This window comes from Vanessa tameamea, chromosome 25 (genome assembly GCF_037043105.1).
Source record: "Vanessa tameamea isolate UH-Manoa-2023 chromosome 25, ilVanTame1 primary haplotype, whole genome shotgun sequence".
Taxonomy (NCBI): Eukaryota; Metazoa; Arthropoda; class Insecta; order Lepidoptera; family Nymphalidae; genus Vanessa; species Vanessa tameamea.
Genome location: NC_087333.1, coordinates 8,602,264 through 8,621,833, shown reverse-complemented (window position 1 = coordinate 8,621,833; position 19,570 = coordinate 8,602,264). Strand labels below are relative to the sequence as shown.

Genomic DNA, 19,570 nt, shown 5'->3' with positions numbered 1-19,570 from the left:
TGCTCTGTGGCAGTGATTTTGTGAAAAGGGACGGAAGTATGTAACAGGAAGCTTTTTTTAAATGAGCGCACACGGTCCTAATTTTGGCCGTCAGATAGAACTAAACCATTTCCCGAGAGGATACAATGTTAATGTTTACCAAGGTGAAAGCTAGATGTCACTGTAAAGCTCGCTCGCTTTTTTTTATATGAAACAGTATTAACGCTACTGTAACAAAACGACATTCACTTTATTTAAAATTACGAATAATATATTTGCTTCTATACATATAGTTAACCGTAATTTTAAGGAATGAAAAATCTAGTTTATTTTAAGAGAAAACAATAATAAATATGAATAGGTAGCTATATAGATTCTTAGTTTTTCCGACAAGTCTCTATACACGGACATTTTGGTAAATATTGTACAGAAAAGAGCTATCGTTTTATCGGATTATATGTAATATTTTGAATTTCATATAGCTGAATAAATATCATGTCAAATACGTTAAAAAGTGAAAACGTTACCTTAACCAGTGAAATCACTAACAATTCGCTAATATTTCTAAAGTATACCTACCCAAGTTTAAAAACGGTGGAAATTTTATTTACATTATTTTTAGCTTTTGCAAAAATTATTAAAAAAAATGATCTTAATTATCCTGAATTTTCAATATTTCTTGTCACTCGTATAAGAGATTTAATAGGTATTTGAAGTAAAGTCATTAATTGGAAATGTTAATTCAAGTCCAAACTGCGTACAAGTGAATTATACGTTCGCTTTCGTGTGTTGAACACGTGTTGTAACTTGCAGTTACGCGTTTAATTTAAGCCGATAACTCTCGAACTCAGCGTAGAACAAGTCTGATATGTCAAAAGTGATAGAAGCAATACTAATTTGATGATTATAATATTCAATAACAACGTTCATTTATACTAATGGGTCGCCCGCGAAACTTCGCGTTTATTCAAAAGATTTTTTAGGAATTTCAAAACCTACGAGAGATTTCGTTTTGTTTTGATTTCATTTCTTTATACTGCAGGTCATTAGTTAAGTTAGAATCTCTCGATAACAATTTACTTTAATTTTGTTTAGGTTTTTCATTTTTTTTTTCTTATATATTAACCGGCCAGTAACTTTCTCTCGCTCTCCAAAATTAATTCTATTTTAAATTGTAACAACTTAGTAGAATCCTCATTATTTTTCTGCACATCTAGAACTCTTCAAAATGAGACCATGACCGAATTTCGATGTGCAACTGTCGTCCCATAATCACTGGGACAAAAAATCAGCTGACATTATTAATATATATCCTATATATTAATAATGTCAGCTGATTTTTTGAGAAGAGATTGAAAACTTATTAAAACTTAAACTTCCTATTATATTATAGCATTAAATATATAATATATAATTAAGTCTGAGTTTTATCTATCTCGAATATATATTTACAAAAACTGTTTTAGCTTTTTTATTAAAAATTGTATGCAAAACATCTATACCTATAAATAAATCAATTGAATAATGTCTTTATATTTAATCGTTAATTTTTATAAATTGACATCGAACATGATTGTATTGCGAAGTATAGTTAATCTGTAATTATTAATTCCTAGGTTTTTTAATTATAGGCAATAGTCATTTACAGCAAGCAAAGGTCACTCATTCAGAGGCGTAACCTGTATGGACACCGCTTTACTCGAAGAAAAAATAATAAAAAAAAATGAATTCTAAATAAAAGCAATACTTTATAGGTACTTTAATTAAGATTGAAATTAATCAAATGTTTTTCCAATCAATTTTTGTCTTGAGAGCGAAAAGAAAATCTTTCGACAAATACTGCTTTTGGCTTTCGCAACAAAGGCTGTTAGCTATTTAAACATTGTAAAAAACAAAACAACTACATACGTGAGTATCATTTTGTAATTTACAAATAATTTTTAAAATAAAAGAAATATATATTTTTTTAAATTTATTGGTAATAATTATATTTTAACATAATTAAATCTTATTTATATTACATCTTATAAAATGTTATATGAGATGAGAGTAGCTATAATATAATAATTACAGAAAACAAGATGGTTTCCGTGGCGCGAGAATGCTTTACTTATACCTGAAAAAGAAAATCAGTTGCTAAGACAGGATATTTTTAATTTACCTAACTACCTAAGCTCCTCACATGGGATAAAAATTAGTACTTTCATTAAGTAGGAATTAATTGTGTTAATAAATAAATAAATATAAATATTGAACAACATAACATACATTACTCTGATCCCAATGTAAGTAGCTAAAGAACTTTTGTTATGGAAAAACGTAACGACGGTACTACAAACACCCAGACCCAAGAAAACATACAAAACTAATGAACTTTTTCTACATCGACTCGAACGGGAATCGAACCCGGGACCTCGGAGTGGCGTACCCGTGAAAACCGGTGTACACACTACTCGACCACGGAGGTCGTTCGTAAAAATAATATAGTAATTTACATATTCATATTTAAGTTTAATAATAAAACAATATATATTTTTTTAAAGAACAATTGTCCAAAAATCCTATAGTTATAGAATTCTAATGCAACTCCCTTCGGTATGATTTTATTAAAGTGGGTATACTCGCAGTTGCTTCACAATATGTTTACAACAATATTATATACAAATTTAAAAAATTACATACAAAAAAAAATACATTGAAATATAAAGCATATTACTCAATACAAGATTAAAGATAAAAAAGCGTGGAGTTAGTATTTATAAATTTCTGGGTATACAAAGATTTAATGGTACTTTACTGGTGTACTCTTTATTTAAAATTGTGGTAGAGTAACTACTGAGCTCCTTGCTAGTTCTTCTAAGTATAATATATTTCCCAAACCAGTGGTAGCTTAACATTTAACTCAACACTGTAACAACTTTTAACTTTGCCGTTTCATAAATTCAAATCATTTGTAAAAAATACATTGGAAAAAAAAGGCATATTATTCGATACAAGATTATATTGATTATAAAAAAACATGGAGTTAATGCTCGTTGACTTCCAGGCAGGAGACATAACATACATACATAATTGTATTTAACTAACATGACTGTATTTTTGGATGTTGAAAAAGAGTAACTACTGAGTTTCTTGCCGGTTCTTCTCGGTGGAATCTACATACCAAACAGGCGGTAGCTTTACTTAATATAGTTTGTTAAATGACGATTCAAAAGTACTTGTAAAAGCCTAATTGAATAAAGTATATTTTGTTTTTATTTTTTATTTAAATGAATGTTCTGATTATAATCAGTGTGAAACTTGTGCTGAAGTTTAGCAACCCAAGTTAAACTTAAAGTCATTTTCTAAATACCTGCTTAATCCTTGTGAAGGAATTTGTTAAAGGATCCGTATGATGTTTCCAAGTCGAACACAAGTTGCCGAACTTGACTCTCCGAGAGTTCATCCGAGGCCGACATTTCCGATAACTTGTCCAACCATTCTTGTACCTATAACATAACATAACATAATATAAATAGTTATTATTTATATTTTATTTATTTTATAACGTATTCTATTTTATAATATTACAGCTGTACAAAATTCAGATTCAATTTTTGTTTTATTGCATGCATTATTATTAAATAAAGTGTATTAAATTATGCCTATAAAATACAACATTACTTTTCAGATTTATTCCAAATTTAATCTTGGAAAAGAAACTATAATAAAATTGATATTGTAAATTCTTCGAAAATTCTTCGTCGTTACAAATTCAAGTACAAGTTACAAAGTCAATTTGAACTATAAGGAATGATATATAGGAGTGGACGGCAATTGTTGTCGACAGTTCTATTTACCTCCTTACTTAAGGTTACAGTTTCGTTAAAATTATTATAATCTAAGGGGACAAAATAAAACCGGCTATTTCGAAACCCTTAAGACAGATCCTTAAACAAATAAACTTGAATATAATGTATTATACTAATTTGACCTTGAGTTTTCCTTCAAAGTCTTCAGGCAGCATAGCAAGACGATCCATGGTGTCCTTGAGATCCCGCAACTCTGGCTGTATCATGTCCATGGCACGCAGTTCCAGGCGCAACTTGTCCATGAGTGTGATGTACAGCTACGAAAACAAAACAGTATGGTTAAATTATACATATTTAATAACTAAACTCCTGTTACCCTCCTTCTAGGCAATTCTGCTCACTTCAGCCTTTCTCAAGAGATACTAGCTATTTGCATAGTACATTTATATTAAAGTTTGTATAACAACACAAGTTCCATATTGCTTTATTTATCAGAAGAAATGATAATCTGACGTCACCGGGAAGATTTAAAATGTAGAATGACTTTACATGGTGTATCTTTTTTTATTCCAACCAGTCTTCAGTACAGACAATAAATATCTGCAGCTTAACAAGTAGTCACTGACTCAACGTGGCGGTTTAATCAGTAAATTAAGAGTATATATATTTTTTTTTAAACAGAATAGAAGCAATGCACCAATATAAGGAATTACTGATATTCCTATTTATCCCTCCTTCTAAGCTTAAAGCTTGCGTTAGGAGTGGGGACCACAATAACCCAAGGGGTCAGGATCAATCCTGCGACTTTTTACTTTGCTAGAATATTAATTACACCGCAGTCAGTCCTGAGTGTCCTGACTGGCAAATTACCATTGCAAGGGACCTATAATAAGAATTTGAGATTGTGATTTTTGTTTTGTTAATTATTCTTAGATATATATTATTTTATATTATGACTAGCGACCTGCCCCGGCTTCGCACGGGTGTAATGCTGCCACTAAACATACTACAGAATGTCTTAGAACATTCACAGTTTTTCAGTCATTAGACAATACAAACAGCTATGTACCAACGTTTTAAATCTGTAATATCTTCGAAAATATTTAAGGTACTTAATTGGATTAGGATTAATGCTGTATTGCTTAAAATTGCTTCGAAAATAAGCCATTAGTTCTCGTCAAAAGTGAAGGATAAAAAATGGTTATTGTGGGTGGTCTTAAGAGATAAACATATACCATCGCGGACTTTTTTGTAGACTTTTCATGGGGTACAATACTTTTTAGTATTTTGATCTATCTCGTAGGGTTCAGCCAGCGTTTGAAATGTAAGCGCAAAAATGTGTTTATTTACGACACCACTTCAGAAACCTCTAAAATAATCAGTGTTTCTCTACTATATTGTGCATATAAACCTCGTTCTTGAATCAATCTATCTCTTACAAAAAACCACATCAATTGTGTAATTTTAAATATCTAAGCAATAAGCATACACAGGGACAGACAGCGGTAAGCGACTTTGTTTTATACTATGTAATGATTATATATACAGCTAAGGAATGATTTTGACAAATTTTCATTTGAAAGTATTTTTACTACATTTGCTCAATCTTTAACTTCATACAATTAATCTGTTCTGTTAACTCTAGCTACCAATAACTTTACAATAACCAATTAACTCACTGATAATACTTGTAGAAATTTTGAAAATGATGTACATAGATAGTTTTAAAGCATGCATAGAAAAAAGATTTTAATTTATTGCTCTTTTTAACTCTGACGCTGTAAGAAATATAAAGGAGTTTGTTGACTGACGTGCACATTACATACTCTCAACGTCATAGCCGACAGGGTAGATATGTTTTATTGCAGCCTGAGTGAACTCACAACTACAGCCACTTGGACTATATCATATATAACGTAGAGACTTATTTTAAACATTGTTAATTAACGTGCTGTAATATCGAATTCAGACAACCATGTCCTATAATGATAAGTATGCAGTTTTGTATTATAAATAAATACTTGCTACTACACTAGCCCACCAACTGGATGTGTTATATTGCTTTTTAGACTTGGATTTTTAATTAACTTACAGACACAATTTCAGCAATGTACTTGTTGGTGTTGCCTTTGTCATCTTTGATTAAGTTTGGTTTGTTTTCGCGTATCCTCTCCAGAGCCGCAGGGCAATCAAGCTGTAATTATGAAAATAATTATTAGACATTATATACAAATAATTACCAAAATTATATATCATTAATTAACATAAGAATTACAAACATTAAGGCCTTAACTGTATACAAATAAGAATTAAAAATGGTTACTGTATAAATCATGACCCAAGCGGTCGAGGTGGCAAGAATAAGATATTGTATATATATACCAAAAATAGTAATTAGTATGAACTCATAATCCTGAAATTCTATTATATAGAATAAAGAATTTTAGAGTGGCAGAAGCATTACATTACCTACTGATTATAATCAGTCATAATTAAATATTGATGACCTATCACCAGTACAGGAAAAAACCCTGATTTGATTACTGGCAACACTTTTTTGATAGATATTTTTCATTATTACAAATATGTATTATATTATATAATTTTTGAAAAGCACATATTACTCCAATGATAACTGATAATAGTGATAATATTCTTGACTTAAAAAACTACTCATGACATAAGAAATAACATTTAATAATCATAATAATAGATAAGAAAAACATAGTTTCTTCTAACTTACCCTAAATTTAGTGACAAATGACTCAATTGTTGGGAACTCATCACCTTGAACCTGTTTAAAGGCGACTCTATACTGCACAAGTAATCGGCTACATGCTGCAGTATACTCTTGAGCACGAACACAGTCCCGCATGTATGCCTTTTCAAGGTGTTGAAGTGTGCTCACCACTGCATATAACTCTGCCATATTATCATGCCTGAAAACAATTAGTTACACTTAGTAAACTAAATAGTAATACTGTACTTATTCCACTGCTGGGGTTGGGCTTATGTGAGTACCAAGCTACGCCATTGGAGATTGGTAGACACAATTGTAGCAAATTTTCTTATGAGACTTCCTGGAAGTAATTTTTTAACCGCGGATCACGAAATGAGTCATAAATACAAATAATGCATATCAATCTCAGTCGTGTTTGCTAGGGTTTGAACAAGCAGACTTCGGTTTAGATAAAGTACTCTAATCACTGGTCTGTTTTGGCTTTTACTTACATGTTTTATTAAGTATTTAATAAATTATACAACTTACCTACCTAGACCTATTTCTATGCTAAAATATTATTTAAGAATTAAATTTGCTTACTTTTCTCGTTCCCTTGCATTTCTATACAGCTTCACTTCTTCGTACACTTCAGGCCTTGTGTCTGATTATCAAAAAAAAAAAAAAAATTATATTTATAAAAACAAAGGATTATCCAAACAAAAAACGATATTACTACTAAAATATATTACATCAATTACCTTGCATAATATCTAGTAGCAGATACAATAGTTGATACTTATTTAATTATTAATACAGTTCAAAATTAAAACGATTTAACTATATTATAACATTTAAATTAATTAAGATTTAAGAGTCACGATTAATCAACTAAACAACATTCATAGAATATTTGACAATACTGTTTTTTTTTAGTCTTTCACGCTTATCACAAACCTGTAGAGTTGCAAGGTTCAAAATAAAAATACCAATATTTTTTTTTTTTAATATTTATTCATATTTACCAAATCAGATTAAAAAATGTTATTAATTTCATTGGTCGAGTAAAGTTGCTAAACTGAAACTTTAGAATCGTGTGATTTAAATCTCAATGAAACAAGAATGAGACACGACAATGAGATACTCTAAAAAAATGTTATGTTTAATTTCTACCGTGTATGAATTTCTCACACAAAGTTTTTTGTCTCTATATTTATTTCTAAAGATTTTCTCCCTTAAAAGATGCTTATTAGGGGGTAAATAATTTAGGTGGTAATAAACTTTCAAAATCTATATTTTGAGATTGATAGCTAATATAGTTTTTACGGACTTGAATTCTTAATTTTTTGCTCGTTAAACTATTATATTATATAAATTATATCAGATATCAAATTACATACTTAATACAATACAGTAATTAGTGCTAGTACGCTCTTCGATCACGAAGTCAAAAGGAATTATTATAAAACAAGAATTTTAAGTCTTTATTGTTTTTTAAAATGCGTTAATCATTATAGTAACGTTTTGTTTTATAATTCCAGATTTTTTGCAATTTATATTTTACAAGACTAACGGTTTTTGGTTTAAATATTTCTATCGCGGTTTGAATATTTTTTAATTGGCAATTGGCATTGTTAAGCGGTGACGTAATCTTTCAATATGGCGGATGACGCGAGCGACCCTTCTTCCCGCGCCCGCGCCCCGTAATATCGTAGTTTCTTCGGTTGGGCAACGTAACTGCCACTCGTCTCGAATGATTTCACCTTGCGATGAATGAAAATAATAATCTCGGTGAAAAGTCGCTTAAAACTTTTATCATATAAACTGATATACGTTACTAAACAGTGTTTGTGCTTGTGAGTTCTAAAGGTGGATTCGTGGTGTAAGTGATAATACCAGTTCTTCCTTTAATTGTGAACTACAACGTCTACAACTCATGTTTACGTGCTGAAATACGGCACAGTGAAAACTTGGACATCTTCGCGTATTCTGAATCGCCCTTTAATGGGATCTTGTTAATTTACAGGTCAGTGCTAATTCATTTTTTAAATAATAGCGGCGAATTAAAAACAACATATTTTCCTTGGTTCGGCATTTGTTAGTATGTATTTTCTACTTCTAATAGTAAACTGATTATTATTTTTCAATGCACAGATTGTTGTGTGTCATTGAAAGACTTGATTTTTTTTTCGTATTGGAATTTCTCGGACATACGTTGAACGGGCGATGGTTAGGGCTGGGCGCGGCGTTGTCCCACTTTTTGTTATAGTAAGTACTACTGGGCCACAACGTAAGCCATGACTGACTTCGCGACGTATAACTGTAAATAATTGTAGCTATAGTACCAACAATCCGATAAGAATGCCGTCTAAATATTACCTTTTTATTCAAAGTTACCTTTCTAAAAAATATTAATCTAATTAAAAATGCACTTATTGAAAATATATTTTTTTAAACAAAGTTTAAATAACAAAATAAAAAAATCCTCAAAATTTAAACCTTGTGTAACCTTGCTTGTAGTGATTATAGTTATTTCCATTAATGACCAAAGCCATTATATTACAAACCGGTCGCTAGTGCATAATAATTAATGTTATATTATTTTTAACATAAAAACTGTCTGAATATGTGTAATAACAAGATATTTAGTATTTTTTGTTACATAGAAGAATATACAATATAATTTTCACTTCGTAATTTAGAATATAATGAATAGATTAAAAAAAAAACTTTATTTTTTTTATTGTCTGTAGCAAAGACTTCCCAACATTCATTATCATTTTCAAGTTGGACAAATAGTCAGAAGATGCAATATTGACACACATTGACTCTGCTACCCTAACATAATATGATCTATATTATTGTAAGACTAATCTTTATTTTTTATATAAATGTCTAACTTTTTTTGTACCATTTTAATACTGAAGTTGCATAAAAATCTGATTTAACAGACAGTGAATTAAGATCATTGCCTTATTGTGCATATTACATTTTATATTTGAAAGGACCTTGCATTTTGGACTTTGCGTTCAGCCTCAACCTTTTAACTAGAATGGACCCAATGACATCACTTCATCATTGATCATAGACCATCATAGTTTCCCTGATGTCATCAATAAACTTTTGTATCCAAATCTATAGTTATCAGTTCAAAATAAATTCACTCGGGTATATTTAAGATGTGAGGCTAATTTGATTGCAGCATAGTCAATTGCTTTCTTAATAAAAGTTGACGGCTCAGTCTGGCTTCCTTAGGCTCCTTAGATAAGGATATTTGCCTATTTAGTAAGGTAATAAAAAAATGAACATACTGAACCTAATCATAGAACTAAGTTATGCTTGCTTTAATGCAATGCAAGATATTCATATTTCAGAAACATTCTGTACAGGCAACATTTTATATCTCATCACACAGAAACAAATTTCGTTCTCATTAAATAGATGAATGGCCTTTTTCCCTCTAATTTTATTCTATGTACTTTCGGTTGCAAAATTTAGACCTACGGTGTCCCCTTTAATTGCAAATGGCATTATTCAAGGGGGAGGGGGTAGTTATTGTCGTAAACGGGTATCTTAAATATCAGGAAACACATTTGTAGTTCCCATGGTTCCGTAATGGTTTCTCCATAGCAGATGACCAATCTGCTCAAAAGCTAATTAAACGTAAAAATAAGTACGAGATAGAAAGGGTATATTATATAGATTAACCGAGAACTAAGAGCCAATTCTACTTATTCATAACGGTTACGATAAATTCCCGATACCAATTCGATTCATCTGTTTCCGAACCGAAACTGGATCGTTGTGTTAGTGGAATAGGTAAACAGCTAAAGGGCAGTTTGCGTTTCGATTCGATTGCTATAAAGTGACAATTCATTAGTAGAGTTAGCTCCCTGTCTTGAGTACAAACGCCCGGGTGCGAGCAGTGTTCTGGCAACCTCCCAAGGATTTTAAAGAGACATCCTGTTTATTGTGACCCTCTGCACCCTGGATTAAGGCGGGTTTAACTCCCGGTTACCTATAATCTATATAATTCAACTTCCGTTCCATATCCAGAGTTATAAGATCAGTGTTTATGAATTATTTATAGTTCAGAACAAGGAATGCGTTACGATCAATGTGTACGTGTGTTTATTTTGCTAATGGCGGTGTTTATACGACGATAAAATGTTGGATGATCGTATTCGTAACCAGGGCAGCGTGTCAGAAAATAGTTTTATTTCTAAATTCGTTTTTTACGAGAAAGAGATTATAAAATTTAATCTTTTCGTAATAAATCTCGTGTTGCGTTGTAGATTTAAGTGTAACTTCTCGATCTAAATACATAAATAAATATACAGCACTAGTTGACACCCGCGAATTCATCAGGTAATCTTTAATTGATTATAAAAATATTAGTCAGCATACAATTTTCCTCTTAGTATTGTTGTGTTCCGGTTTGAAGGGTGAGTGAGCCGGCGTAACTATTGGCTCAAGGGACATAACATCTTGATTTCTAACGTTGGCGGCGCATTGGCTGTGTAAGGAATGTTTAATATATCTCACAGCTCTAATATATATGGGCATTGGTGACCACATACCATCAGGTGGCCCATTTCCCAGTCCGCCTACCTATGACAAAAAAAGTTTTTATTTAAAAGTTGCCTGCCAGCTTTAGTGCAACAACAACTAAAATAATAAGTACAAAACGGAAGTTGGAAAATAAATCAACTACGGAATTAGTAACGATAAAAAAAAATATGTATGTTAATTTCAACTATAACTATTTTTCTAAATATAATAAAAAATACAGATAAAGTTAGATATATATAAAACTTTATTGCACTCAATTGCATAAATAATAAGTAGTACGGAAAATAGTAAATAAAAATACACGCGAAGGCCTTATCACTAATAGCGATCTCTTACAAGCAACCTCGGGTGTTGTGAGGTTCGACACACAGGGAAAGATTGTGCAAAAATATAATATTAAACTAGTTTTCGCTCGCGTGTTTTTGCTTGGTAGAAAAAAGTAGCCTAGTCCTTCCATGGGGTTCAGAGAAACTGTGTAACTTCTAGGTTGACAGATAGACAGACAGGCATACAGAGTTACGCATTTATAATATTAGTATAGATTGAGTAACATATACACATACCTAAATAATATATTTTACAGTCCCATTACGTTAGAAATAGTTCAGAGTATATTCATAAAAAAAAAAACTGCATTTATCACATTGGCACACCTTGGGTAAAAAATCGTTAATAAATCAATGATATTTTTATCATAATGTCATTATTCTTATCTATTAAGCAAAAAATATCAACGCGTAAGCAAACATGACCGCGTATAAATACCATTGAAGGATTTGTTTATTCGTGTTATACAAGCACGGCCTTCTGTTTGGTATTTTACATTTTTTCTGCTCACGGAATACTATTATTTAAACTGTTTCGTGTTCTTATCGTAACATTATAAATGAGTGCGTTCATTTGAATAAATATTTACTTTAGGATAATAACGATATTGTCTATCTGACCTGACCTAATTCGGACACGGTGTCCATATTAAGAATAATGCTTAAGTGAGCGCAAACACTGGTCCGATAACTATACCCTTACGCTCTTAATCCGATGGGATAACAAACTATCACGACCGGATGGAGTTCAGGCGCAGTACGAAGAAGCTGTTGCTTCACGCTCTCTCTAAAGCTCATCGTTAACGCTGCCAACTTCCAAACTTAACAGAATTTCTTAACAGATATACTCAATGACGTTTTAATGGTCTGATCCTGGGTTTGAACTCTATACCTCTGCATCTGCAGCCTCATAAGCTAATACGAAGCCGTGTGTTGTACGAAGTTCCTATTTACTATTTACAAGTACAATAATACGTATACATATTATAGTAATTGCTATGGAAATTATAAATATTATATCTGGTTTGCAACATTTATTATGAAACTATAATAACATTATTTATAGTGTAAAAATATATTCTTATCGAACTAATACCAAGTATTATAGACGTAGAAAACGTGTACAAGTTTAAATAATTTTATTTTAGATCCTTGTAAACTAAGTGACTTTATAGAGAGCTTGTAAATGAAACCAGATTTGTTAGATTACAAGATTTTAAACAGCGATTTCTACTTGACCTCAGTATACACGATTAACGATTATACATTCGTATTATTAATCTCAATTTATTTATAAATGGTGGTGTATTAAGCTTGGCTAGCTTGATCGTAAGAGTTAATTCGAAATCCAAGCTAGAATTCGTAGATATGGTTCTTAGTTTGGAACGTATCTTGATGATAAAGAACATAGCTTCTTAGTTCTTAAGGTTGGTGATGTCTTGGTAAAGTAAAGATTGCTTGATATTTCGCAAAGCGTCAATGTCTAAGGACTTTGATGACCAATTAATTACCAGGTGGTTTATTTGCTCGTCTGCATACCTTATTGCAAATAAGATATGCAGATAGAAAATAAAGAAAACCCTTTAATGTTGGATGAAATTTTGTCTACTGATGATTCATTAACGACAGTTTAATAGTTTGTTTATCATAAAATAAAACTACTTATTATGTTAACCTTAATCAAAATTAAAAAAAGAATACTCCATTATAATTGTAATTATGATCACATGTAAAAATTTGAAATGACATTCATATGTTTACAAATATTGTACAGTGATAAGGATTGAACCCAAAATAAGTTGCACTAGTCTGCACTTAGTATATATACAAAGGTGATATTTTACATAGATCTTACCGTTTACAAAGTTATCTGATGTCACAGTTTCCTTTATTTGAACTTCTCAAGGTTGCTACCATAGGCCCCATTGTTGTGTTCGTAATTACATAATGTTAACGATTCAATGGTGTCTCGAAGAAGGAAGTTTTTTTTTCTCGGACGTTTAATAGCTTTTTTATATTCTATTGTGAGGTATCCCAATTTTGTTATATTTAGTAATGAGCAGTAGGAATGATAGATTTTTAATGCTAACTCGGTAAAGTAATAGCCTCCACGCCTCTCAACACTCTTTGGAGAAATATGATATTCGGCACTATCAATTCAAAATTACAGATATATTACGTCCAAAACATTGGATGTAGTGACCTGGCGTTGATGAAACAACCTCCTTTTTGGAAGCAGTGTTAAGGAATATTGGGGCCTTATTCCACCACCTCTCCTTTAACACGGCGTTCAAGATAAATAATAAACAAAGGAGAACTTAGTGATGCTGGTCTGGATTATATATCGCGGTCATCGTTTAAGACGTGCTTTATCCGCTGGACCATCTTGTCTCATTATAACTTCGACACCACAAATATCAAGCATATGTCTATTATTATTATAGATTATTATGATTATTATAGAGCCGAGATGGCCCAGTGGTTAGAACGCTTGCATCTTAACCGATGATTTCGGGTTCAAACCCAGGCAGGCACCACTGAGTGTTCATGTGCTTAATTTGTGTTTATAGTTCATCTCGTGCTCGGCGGTGAAGGAAAACATCGTGAGGAAACCTACATGTGTCTAATTTCAACGAAATTCTGCCACATGTGTATTCCACCAACGCATTGGAGCAGCGTGGTGGAATATGCTCCATACCTTCTCCTCAAACGGGAGAGGAGGCCTTAGCCCAGCAGTGGGAAATTTACAGGCTGATTATGTTTATTATGATTATATGTCTATTATTTATAAGGCTTTTGTCTCACAGAAAGCAATTTTTAAAACCTACTTTTCCTTACGTAATTAATAATGCTCCTTATAACACTAAAAATGTACCCTAGTAGAGGTAAGGTTGACAACAATTGCTTCATACTTAGAAAATGTCGTAATGTCTGTCATGCGATCGAGTTGCAACTAAAATTACACACAAAGTATGATAAACCAGTTGACTGTGTAATGTATATTTCATTTGAGAAAGGAGTAAATATTGAGTTCTACTTTAACATGACAACAACTTGGTGGCAGGGCTTTGTGTAAGCCCGTCTGGATATGTACCACCCACTAATCAGACATTCTACCGCCAAACAGCATTACTTAGTATTGTTGTGTTCCGATTCGAAGGGTGAGTGAGCCAGTGCAAATACAGGCGGAAGGGTCATAACATCTTAGCTCCCTATGTTGGTGGCGCGTTGATGATTTAAGTAACAGTTAATATTTCTTAAAGGGGCTATTTCGATGGACGATGTTGTCCAATTACTATCAGTTAGCTTATTTGTCCGTCCGCCTGTCTATATCATAAACAATCAAAAATATATAAGAAAAAAATACGAGTCTACTTAAATAAAGAACATTTTGATTTGAATGAAATGCATTTTGTTTTAAATGATCTTTTATGTATGTCGACGTGATGTCAGATGCAATCGAACACGCGGGTGAGTTGCTCCAAGTAACCGGAGAATATAAATCATAAACATTTTGTGCTTATTTCTGTCTGACTTTGCGTCCATAAATAATATTTAACGTCTTTTAATCAACTGAATTTTGTTCGAGCTGGCCGTATTATGGCTGATTCAGAAAAAAAAAAAGTTTGAATTCATCTATCATTCTATCAGATGCGTTGTGAAAGCATTAATTTTAAACGGTAACATTAATTGTTTTATCGTTGGGAAGTTCGTTCATTGTTCTTTTATCTTAAATATTATTTTTGCGGAGATTTACCAAACCGTCCGCCGTTTAAGATGCCACAGATGCTTCTGGACAAAGAACTTTATTAAATTGTGTCTTTAATCCGTTCTTTTAAAAAACTGTTTTTTTTTTGTGGTTAAAATTTTATAATATAAACATGTAATATTTGTAGAATACTGGTTTATTATTTGTAATACTTTTTATTCATCGAAATACTAACTACTAAATCGATTGAATTCAATATATGAACACCAACAGACGTTTTTCAAATTATTTTCTCATTTAAGATACTAACATAATGTTATTCTCTGCCTTAATATATATCTTCATTGTGACGTGTCACGGTGTAAAGGTCTCTGGGTTGAATACCGGAACGTGACATTTTGCATTCAGCTGACCTCATCTAATTAGATAGACGCTTTTAAGGCCGTTAAACGCTGACTGTGCATCATCGAGTTGAAATTTTGTCAGACAGCTTCGGACTTTTCCTTTAAGAACAGATGTTTAGAGAAATACAATATATACGTCAAATTTGTAAAATATTGTGCATCAAATCAAACAAATCAAATTTGTAAATAAATAAGTTAAAAGGAAGGTGAGTCAAATATTTATCGTAATTATTTTAAATTAAAACCTTAATGTTGGAAAGGGATTTATTTTTATTGATGCTAGAAATAAATGTTGGATTGAACTTATTTTTGTAAAGAACCAAAACAATCAAATAATAAACTTGCAAGAGCGTTTATTAACGGTCGCTGCAAATTTCAAACGTAAACCAGTTCGGAAATGTTCGTGTATCCAAAAAGATCACAGTTTTTTGTGTCTTTAAATGGGTTTGTCTTCCTCTTCAACCAGTTTTGCAGCGATTACTTAAAAATTCTGTCTGCTTTTTATCTTCGGTCAAGAGTTTATAAATTCGTTTTTTATTACTTTCTTTATTAGGAAACGAAGAATCTCCTCGTAACTGTTATATTGTCACAAAGTATTTTGTTATCTATATCTTTTAATTACTTATTGAAAGGTTAAGATAGAACCTTGGGAACAATGTTAGCCATATTTGGCTATTGGAGAACAAAATATAGACAAAATTACTGGAATAATTTTGGCTCGTCTATAATAATGTTATTTTTTTTATATTATTTAATGAGAACGATAATTGTAAAATATGACAAAAATAAAATACTGCTGCGTTTCTTCCGTGCTTTTCTTTTCGGTTTATTTCCGAACCGGTGGTAGATTTTTTTCAGTGAATAAGCGAGTGTACGCTTCTATATGGAATAAAAGATTTTTGAATTTTGACTAGAGTTTTGTGTTGTTATCCAATATCTGATATTAACCATAACTAGTTGTATATTAAAGTTAATTTCCCTGGTTTTATCAACAAAACAAGTAACGGCAACCAGTTATCATATCAATGAACACGTTTCATAAATTCTACTGTTATAGCTAACCTTCTCTATTCCTCTCTCTCTTTTTCCTCCTCTATTTTTACTTTTTCTTTTAGTTTGAACGATGAGAACCAGTGTAAGTACAATTACTAAAAACATTAGATCTTGGTTATGAATACTTCCCGCATAACAATGTTTTGGACGAAGTTCATTTATATCAGGTAGGCCATTAGCTCTGCCTTCATAAAATAAAATAACAAAGTATATAAAGCCAAGGCATACCGAGAGAGCCTTTAGTCGTCACCACGTCGCGACACACTCCCGCTAGTCGACTTTCTTGGATCTCATTCAATCAAGTCGTATGCCCATATCGAGGAGAGGAAACGTCTCTCAGGCTGCCCGTCAATGTATAATTGATCTAATCAATTACTAACAGGAACTCTCCATGGGGGTTCGATATAAACAGTTACTTCGGTCCTGTTACTTATTATAAGTTCAAGATTACGATTAAGTATTTTGTGCTTCTTATCAGTGAATAGCGATAAACAACGATAGCCTTATTGTTTACAATTATGATTCGTCTTGTCTTTATGGATACAATTAAATGCGTCTAAAAGTAAAGATTTGCTTTGGTTTAATTTAAAGACCAAAATTTATCAACTTCCCGGTCCATAATCAACTGTTACAGATATTTTACTTGCTCGCTATTTTAAGATTTTAAATATTTAGGAAAGCCATTCTTTTCTTCTCTTTGCTTTTAACTTACCATCTATCACCTAGTTCTACCACCAAGTCACAACAACAAGGTTGAGTTGGATAACCGTTCTAATATAAATAATCCAAAAAAGTTAGTGAATGGAGAGCACATCTGCGTTTGTACATTCACATGTGAACTTGTGGTTTAAAATACATTGTTATAACAGAATATCCACAAAAGTAACATAAAAGGATGCAATAGATCCTACGAACATAATCTGTATGACCCAGACGAATATTTGTCTCAAGCGAGATTTGAGGGATCACGACGGATCTAATTGAAATATCCAGGCCTAAGGAGGACAAGTCAAATTAAAAACAAAGCTATGTAGCTGAGATACAAGTAACAATTTAGGCAACCCACGCGATGTCGTTTGGCCGGGTCCTGTGTGGGCGGAACACAGGTTTCCTAGACGAGCTCGTTGCGTTCATTAACACTCATTGAATGTAAGCGTTTCTAAAAGTAAATAAACAAGAACATACGAGTGAATAACCCTCAAAGGGAATGGGTTCAGTAAAACATTTTTAACGATAGATGTATAAAATGATATTCAATCTCTTAAGTGAATTCAATGATAGCAATTGTCTGAAAATCCAATTCCAATAGGCCACCTGATTGTAAGTGGTCGCCACTGCCCATCGGTACATTCAGAAATATGAATAATTCCTCATATTGCCAATTCAATTGGGAAGGAAGATGTTATGTCCCTGTAGTCACTCAGCCTTCAATGCTGAACACAAACATACTGCTTAGCGGTAGAATATCATATGAGGGGGGTACCTACCCAGATAGGCTTGTCCAAGTAAGTTTGTGTTATAATTTATCTCGTTTTTGTGCCGTGAGGGCAGAAGTCATAAAATCAACACGTATCCAATGAAATTCCGCTAGATAGATGCCAACCCACAGTAGAGCTTATGGTAAAATAACCTCAAAACTTTTACTTTAAAGGAGAGGAAATCTTCCCCCGTAAAAACTTTTTAACAGTAATTATTTTAACTTAATATTAGTGGCACATATTCCGTATTTGTAATAATTGTCACGATTATTAATACGAGTCCTTGAATAACTCGGATCACTGCAGGAAGTTTCCTATAATAATTATTTAATAAAGCTAAAAATAAATTACGATCAATTTTCCGTATTTTAAATTAAATGAAACTTAATTTATTTCTGATTATTATTTAGTTTCATTTTATTTATATATTTTTTTTATTTACCCGTCTTGTATTTTTTGACTTCTATAAACATTTTTTTAATTTGTTGTATGCCTTGTTTGATGACAGTGGTGTCCCACTGGTGTAGCTTGAAATTGTGGTCTCGCTCGAAACGGACCGTATCACTGTAATCATAGCCCAAGTGATCGTAATTTCAATGACCCTTTGATCATTTGTCGTAGGTTGCAACTCTACAACACATTTGATCTTTGATAGTTTAAAATTAGAATTACATATCACGATTTTCAGAAAACCAGCAAACCAGTTGACATCACGAAATGAAATAACACACGAGAGCGAGTCTTCACAAGATCTCATCGTGTAAAAATAGCTTCTGACACAATAGGCCGCAGCTCTAATCACGATCGTGTCAAGAACACAGTAGTCACTAGTCTGATAACCTCCTGATTCATTGGTGAGGTGACTTCTGTTGATGTCATCGATGCATACGAATATGTAAATATATATGTTTTAAAATATATAAACGTACATTAAAAGGAAGATCAAATTCGTAATGTTACTAAAATTTATTTGTCGTCTGAGCGAAATAGATGTAGGAAAAATAATTTTCTATGGTTGATATGGTTGATTATGTGATTTAATTTGAGACTGAGAGTGATTACTGATTGTACTACATTTATAATTGTAAAATGATTAAAAAAACCTTGTAAGAGCCTATTTATTTACTTGTCTACTTTTTGATGTTGTTATGTGATTAGAATTGAAGTGAACATCGGATTATTGTAATAATAGTTATAAAGTTATCGTATTATTGCAATAACAACTAGATTTACAGTAAGCGGGAGGGTATGTCCTACTGGCGAAATGCCAGACCATCCCAAAAACCGCAACGGTTTCTATGTCATAGTCAACGCCACGGGATCACTTACGTGTAAAACTTTGACGCATTGAAGCTTGCTCTGAGGTTCAAGAGTGTGGGTCAGCCCTAACTTAGCTTTTCAACGGTGGTTGAGTCAATTTGGTACCAATCGAAGGTCAGTTTGGTGGTTAATAATTTTTAATACTTGTAAGGCGATAGAAGCAGGATTCGATTTATTTGTGATAACATATTTTAGAACGGCGATGAAGTGACACATTTA

General features: G+C 32.1%; 2 protein-coding genes across 5 annotated transcripts in view; one reads left to right on the top strand and one right to left on the bottom strand.

The window, feature by feature from the left end:
- Positions 1-1,938: 1,938 nt before the first annotated feature.
- On the bottom strand, positions 1,939-7,406 carry LOC113392864 (vacuolar protein sorting-associated protein 28 homolog). Its single transcript, XM_026629460.2, has 7 exons — positions 7,251-7,406; positions 7,093-7,153; positions 6,514-6,709; positions 5,863-5,964; positions 3,953-4,087; positions 3,332-3,467; positions 1,939-2,095 (listed from the first exon to the last, which is right to left on the bottom strand). The coding sequence occupies exons 1-6, from the start codon at positions 7,255-7,257 to the stop codon at positions 3,336-3,338; spliced, it is 633 nt and encodes a 210-aa protein (XP_026485245.1). The 5' UTR covers positions 7,258-7,406; the 3' UTR covers positions 1,939-2,095; positions 3,332-3,335.
- A 770-nt stretch (positions 7,407-8,176) lies between these two features.
- Positions 8,177-19,570, top strand: part of LOC113392865 (protein 4.1 homolog) — a 72,753-nt gene continuing 61,359 nt past the window's right edge. For all 4 annotated transcript variants that reach the window (XM_026629466.2, XM_026629464.2, XM_026629461.2 and 1 more), the window contains exon 1: positions 8,177-8,515. The gene's annotated coding sequence lies outside the window, so the exon portion shown is untranslated. The remainder of the gene's footprint in view (positions 8,516-19,570) is intronic.